This window comes from Plectropomus leopardus, chromosome 7 (genome assembly GCF_008729295.1).
Source record: "Plectropomus leopardus isolate mb chromosome 7, YSFRI_Pleo_2.0, whole genome shotgun sequence".
Classification (NCBI taxonomy): Eukaryota; Metazoa; Chordata; class Actinopteri; order Perciformes; family Serranidae; genus Plectropomus; species Plectropomus leopardus.
Genome location: NC_056469.1, coordinates 11,656,189 through 11,662,197, shown reverse-complemented (window position 1 = coordinate 11,662,197; position 6,009 = coordinate 11,656,189). Strand labels below are relative to the sequence as shown.

The 6,009-nt window shown below is 40.8% G+C and overlaps 1 protein-coding gene across 2 annotated transcripts; it reads left to right on the top strand.

The window, feature by feature from the left end:
* The first annotated feature begins 1,737 nt into the window (after positions 1 to 1,737).
* Positions 1,738 to 4,057, top strand: lratd2b (LRAT domain containing 2b). 2 transcript variants are annotated; one of them, XM_042489485.1, is made up of 2 exons: positions 1,738 to 1,905; positions 2,193 to 4,057. In XM_042489485.1, the coding sequence occupies exon 2, from the start codon at positions 2,399 to 2,401 to the stop codon at positions 3,221 to 3,223; it is 825 nt and encodes a 274-aa protein (XP_042345419.1). In that variant the 5' UTR covers positions 1,738 to 1,905; positions 2,193 to 2,398; the 3' UTR covers positions 3,224 to 4,057. The 2 variants fall into 2 exon arrangements, with proteins under 2 accessions (XP_042345419.1, XP_042345420.1); XM_042489486.1 differs by lacking the exon at positions 1,738 to 1,905 and adding an exon at positions 1,922 to 1,993.
* Positions 4,058 to 6,009: the final 1,952 nt, after the last annotated feature.

The window sequence follows — 6,009 nt, the reverse complement described above, 5'->3', positions numbered from 1 at the left end:
TCTCCCTTTTTTACAATGTCCTGTCAAATAAAGCCAAAAGACAAAAAAACTATTAACAAATAAGAATTTTAAAGAGGGGCTAAAGCCAATTTCAAAATGGCAAAACATTTTTGCCTACAGTCTGAGACAACCCAAACATTAATAAACATCAGCTACTCTCTCCCAAATCCAAAAACTAGGGTGCTAAAACCTGAATTGGTGATGTCAGGAGGTATTAAGTGTTAAGATGCTCCATTACCATAGACAACAAATTGGGAAATATGTTATAGGTGACACTAAGAGCACCCAGGGGAATGTTCTGAGTATATGGGAATATTTTCTGAGAACACTACAACAGAATAAAGCTCATTTCAGTTAAAAAAAAGAAAACAAACAATTAGTGGGCTCACGAAATCAGGCTATAGACTTTATACTTGGTGACATCATTAGTTTGAGACTCACTTCTCTGGTTTGTGGCTTTGAGAGAGAGTAATTCATGTTCACAAAATATTGATTGAGCTTTACTAGGCAGCAGAGATATTATTTAATTTAGGCAGAGTGGCTGTCAGGGATATTTCCTTTACTGTGCATATCCCTGCTGGCATCAGTGACATGTAGATCTTTACAGCTCAGGGGGTTTGGAGGCAAAACACTGGAAACTTAATACATAAAAAGAATTAACCATATAACTTTATAAAGTCAGTCTGGATTTGATTTTATAAATTCATGTCTGGTTGTTTAAGATGGCAAAACCTCGGGTTTAATGGAGCACTGTTGAGTGGAAATGAATGCCCTCATTTATTGCAGCATATTTGATGTTATCAATCCAGCTTAGGTATGTTTTAAATAATTAAAAAACTATAGTTAATACCATTTCGTTTTTGTTGCATTTTTTAAAAGTCCTTATGATGCTAATCCTAAAAAATTACATCACAGTCCCTGAACATACTGTACAACGACATAAACTGCCAAAGAGATTTTACTTAGTCTATAATCCTATTTCACTTTTAAACCTAATTTCAGCACAACACACAACTTTCTGAGTATGTTGAATATGAATTAACCGACCAATTATCCGTCAAAACAGCCCACATGTATGTCTTCCACCTAACATTCAACCATTCCCTTGTTTTTCTGTCTGTCCTTCACTGTAAAATCTGACAAGTTGATCTTTGTTAAGAAACAGGAAACTGCTTGATGAAAGTAAACACATCTGTTAGTCTTAATTATGTTTACTTTGTAAGTTGACATAGGCTAATTTAGACACAATGTAAACATAACTTATGTTTACTTTTTAAGTAAACATAACTAAAGACTTATAGTTATTTATAATTATCTTAAGTTATATTTACTTACCTTTTCATAGTGATCAGGTTCCTTTTTTTTAAAAAAAGTGAGATCAACTTGTCAAATTTTACAGTGAATTTCATTATCATCTTTTTGCCTGGGCTCATCATATATTACTCTCATCCAACAGTATACTGAGCACAACATGTATGTAACTATATTGATTAAATGAATAAATAACAGTATTAGAGTGCAGTAGCTGCTTTACTTTGATTAACTATTTAAATTATCTTGTGTAAATCAAAGTGCGGTAAGATCATCTCGTGGTTTGCAGATTTTTCTTCTACTTCTTTTGAGTAAATCGGAGAGTGAAAATGTAAATGAGGCAGAGAAAAGGCGCACTGTCGCTTTAAATGACAACACCTCCCAGCAGTCGCTGGGTCCTGGGTGAGTTTCGCTGCTACAAACACTGTGGTACATACTACAGACAGTCTGCACAGCACAGAAGAGGAAACCTCACCACAGCCTGCCCTACAGGAAGCGCAGCCGCCGGCACAGCGCGCACTGAAATCCTGTTTGTTTTACCGATGTGACAACAGAAGTGCGAGAGAAAAGCTGCTGCCAGGAGCTGAACCGCAGGTGATACCTTATGTCCGTATAGTTTGTTGTGGACTGAGCTGAAGGAAATGACCGACTGAGAAAGACTAACACGAGAGCAAAAGTTCAGGTGATATCACGCACTGCTGAGGTGGCTTAAAAAGCAAACAGAGCAGTGGCTATTTGTGTGTGGAATCTGTGAGCCAACAGGTGTGTCAGGTCACACCTGTTGGGAATGCAAACTGCGCACAATAGTTTGACTTGCAGGTTGGCTTGTAATGTGCTCTGAACTCGTTGTTTAAGCTCCTGTCATGTTTATTTTTGTGCAGGTCGGCGCAGCTGGTGTTCATTTGGAGGACACACAGAGTCGGACATGGATTATTCGTGCCCGTCTTCACCGCTTTGGATTTAGTTAAGACGCGGCACAACCCTGCGCCTTCCTCCGTCTCTCCTTTCCGGTGAAGCGAGTGCGCCAAGAACAGGTGGACCTGTTTCTGTGTTCAGCTTCATCCCCCTCCATCCGCCTGTCACCTTTATGGGGAACCAGGTGGAGAAACTAACGCATTTGAATTACGCAGAGGTGCCAACATCGGACCCAAATGGGTTCGACCCGGACGACGACGGACCGCGAATCGGCGTCTCTTACATTTTCTCCAACGACGACGATGACGACCAGGATGACAATTTGAACCGTTTTTCATCTGATAACCACATGGTGAACCATGAGGAGAAGCCCTTTGACCCCCAGGACGAGCTGGAGTGCGCGATTTACTACCGAGAGGAGTGCGTGTACGAGACCAACACCGGAGCCGCTACTCACTCTGCGGAAAGTCTCCTGAACAAGTGCAGACCGGGAGACCTGCTGGAGTTTGTGGCCACCGGGCAGTATCCCCACTGGGCTGTTTACGTCGGGGACTTCCAAGTGGTTCATTTGCACAGAGCAGAGATCAAGAACAACTTTCTCACCGATGTAAGCCAGGGGAAAAAAGGCAGGATAGTGAACGGCCTCTACAGGTTCCGTGCGCTCCCGCCGGAGGTGATTGTGCGCAACGCCCTGGACCATGTCGGGTCGAGAGACAGAGAGCTGTACTGGAGAAACTCTGAGTGCTTTGCCGCCTGGTGCCGCTTTGGCAAACGGGAGTTTAAAATCGGAGGGGAGATACGGATTGGAAAGCAGCCGTACAGGTTGAAATTGATCTTTTCAGAGAAGAAGACTCACGTCCTGGAGTTTCAGAGCCTGGAGGACGTGATCATGGAAAAGAGGAGGAACGATCAGATTGGTAAAGATGCTGTGATGCAAGAGCTGGCCAACCACTTGAACGCAACACATGAAATCAAAGAGGAGCATTTTGTTAACTGATTGTGGATGCTCTGGTCAACTTTTGGAAATTTCCTTGAGTAAATGCTCACTTTTTGCGCTGGAAAAAAAAAGGCATGTTATGTTGAAGACACTTCTATCCCCCCAGTCAACCAATAAGAGCTGTGTGTGTGTGTGTGTGTGTGTGTGTGTGTGTGTGTGTGTGTGCGTGCCACACTGCAAAGTGCATCTTCAGAGGAGGGAGTTACAATTCATGTTGTTTTTCCTCCAAAATGAGAGGAAGTGCTCTGACATCAAGGCTGACACTTGTTTCATTCTCAAGTGCATTAGCAAAGCGGATCAAAAGCGGTAAAACAAAATCCCCACACATTGATTTGCACTGGAAACAAGTGCACGCTGGCAAATGTCCTCCCTCCTTCTAAGAACACATTTTTACACTCAACCCAAAATTAAGTGACTTGTAATGATGGATACACTTTGCATCAGAGCTGCACCTGCAGTCTAATCATTTGGGGATGAAGTCAGAATTTAATTGCTCATAATTATCTTTCTAATCCAATGAATCTTTGCACAGAGGAGCAAAACCTCTCTAATGTACTCGTACCTGACGAGAGTGCTGAAAGCGCTTGCTCCTGTACCACTCAGGTGTTGGTGATCAATACAGATTGGACGAGAGACAACTTTGCTTTCGCTAGTATGCGTCGACCTTGAGGATTCCCTTCTTGTTGTTTTATGTCCAATCATCACACAGCTTTACCCACTCTTTTGTGTGACTGTGCACTTTTACTGATTCACCTGTTCCAACAGTTTATTTTTTTGGAGAAAAACATGTTTGTATGAAGGAATATGGAAATAAATATATATTTGAACAGTAAAGGTTTTTTTTCTTTCCTTTTTTTTAGTGAAGGATTACAGCTGACCTTTAAGTGATTTATGGCAGCGCTGGCACCATGCTAATCAATACTGTCACACTGTGAAAAAGTAGGAGAGGCTGTGCTATATTCTCACCAAACCTGCATCCTAAACACCAGCATTGTTTTTCACCATCATTATCACAATCCCAGTTCACACCCCAGAGGAGCCACAGCTCTACCTGTTCAACCAGTAAGATCCCTGCTTTTTGTTTTGTTGTTGTGAGGTGAAGAGCGCCGTCTGCCCTACAGTTAAAGCAGTTAATGCAGTTAAAGCTGCCAGTTTTGATCAAGATATTTGCCTCAGAGCAGCAGCAGCTCCCCAAAATGACTCAAACATCAGCTCTGTTCGCTTGTATTAAGTGGTGTTCCAACTGTGCTGGACATTTTGCTTTGTTTACACCTCTGCTGACTGAAGATAAGTCATTTTGAAAGTTTAGCTGCAGGCTAAGAATGTTCATCACCCATATTTGCTTCCTTCCTTCCTTCTGCTGGAACTCAAACATTGAATTAAATTTTGGTCAAAGGTGCAGTTTTGTTTGTTTACACCCACAAGCAGACTTAATTTTAACCCAGCCAAATCACATCACCATTTCATTTCTGTAAAGATGAAGTTTAAATTGATCTTATTTGTTAAGATTAAACTGTGATGGAGAAACTGGCAATGAAGGTAAATTCTGTATCAGACTGCAACAAGTAGATGCAAAATTGAGATACCTGTGTTATTTTAAATGCCAATGTCTTAATAATGTCAAACACCAGATGCCTGTGAGACACTTTACAGTGTGTTCACACACAGAGGCTGCAACGGAAATTAAAGCAGGCTCTGAGGTTGTTTTCTGAACTGAGACATCTTGGGGTTTTTTTTTCCAGAGGAAGCTGATGACTCCTTCTTAGCCAGTGAGTAGATGAGTTACTTTGCCTGTTTGTTTTTTTCTCTGGTAATATTTGCATGGAGATAATACTGTCGTCCTTTTGCTGCAGGTAAGGTCCCACTGGACCCAAAAACAGGATCATCATCAGCACTGGTAGCAAATAGCAAAGCTGCCGGACACATTAGCATTTCCCTCAATCCTCTGTGGTCTACTACCGTGATGAAATCTAAATTGTGTGCGTGTGTATTTGATGCATATTTATGATAATCAGTCATATTTTTTTAGCACAAGCAGAATGCGAGCAGCAGCACTGGGTGAAGCACACAATGTTAAAGCAGCTGCCAGTAAAGCTGCTTAATACTGAATATTAAGTCACATTTTTCATCATCTGCGACAAAGCTGAAATAGAATTATACATACATCATTTATTTCTTTCAACTTGTTATTTTCTCCACAAATTTGTGAAAATTCTGTGGTCTCTGTATGTATAATAACACCATGAGCTTTAAAAACAGTTATATAATGAACACTTAGCACAAACACCAACAACAAAGAAACATCGAGCTGTCAGCTAAATTAATGTCAATCTTTTTATGTTATTGTGCATACATGTTGATTTTTTAAAATCATAAAACATTTGCTGTGATAAAAAAAAAAAAAAAGATATTTAAAATTATGCATTGTTTACATCCAGCCCAGTCACCAGAAGGACATACTGGCATTGTATGTTTCTGCAAAGCACACATGTTATATTTCTTCGTTTCATAAGTATCATATCAACGTTTCTAAAGTGATGTAGTTCTGATTCTATGTATTTGAGTTTGTCATTGGAGGGAGGAGGGGGTTGTGGATGGCAAGTAGAGATGCCTGCCGGGGGGCAAGCCAGTGCTTGAGACCAATAAACAATATAACCAGTTGTTTTTTAGCATGCCATCAAGCCTTTTTTAGCCACTAGATGTGGGTGTTTCTTAGCCACCAGTGGCTGCTTTTTCACTGGTCATAATGCTATGAAAAGAAGTCGTTCTTTTACTAAACTGCGTTT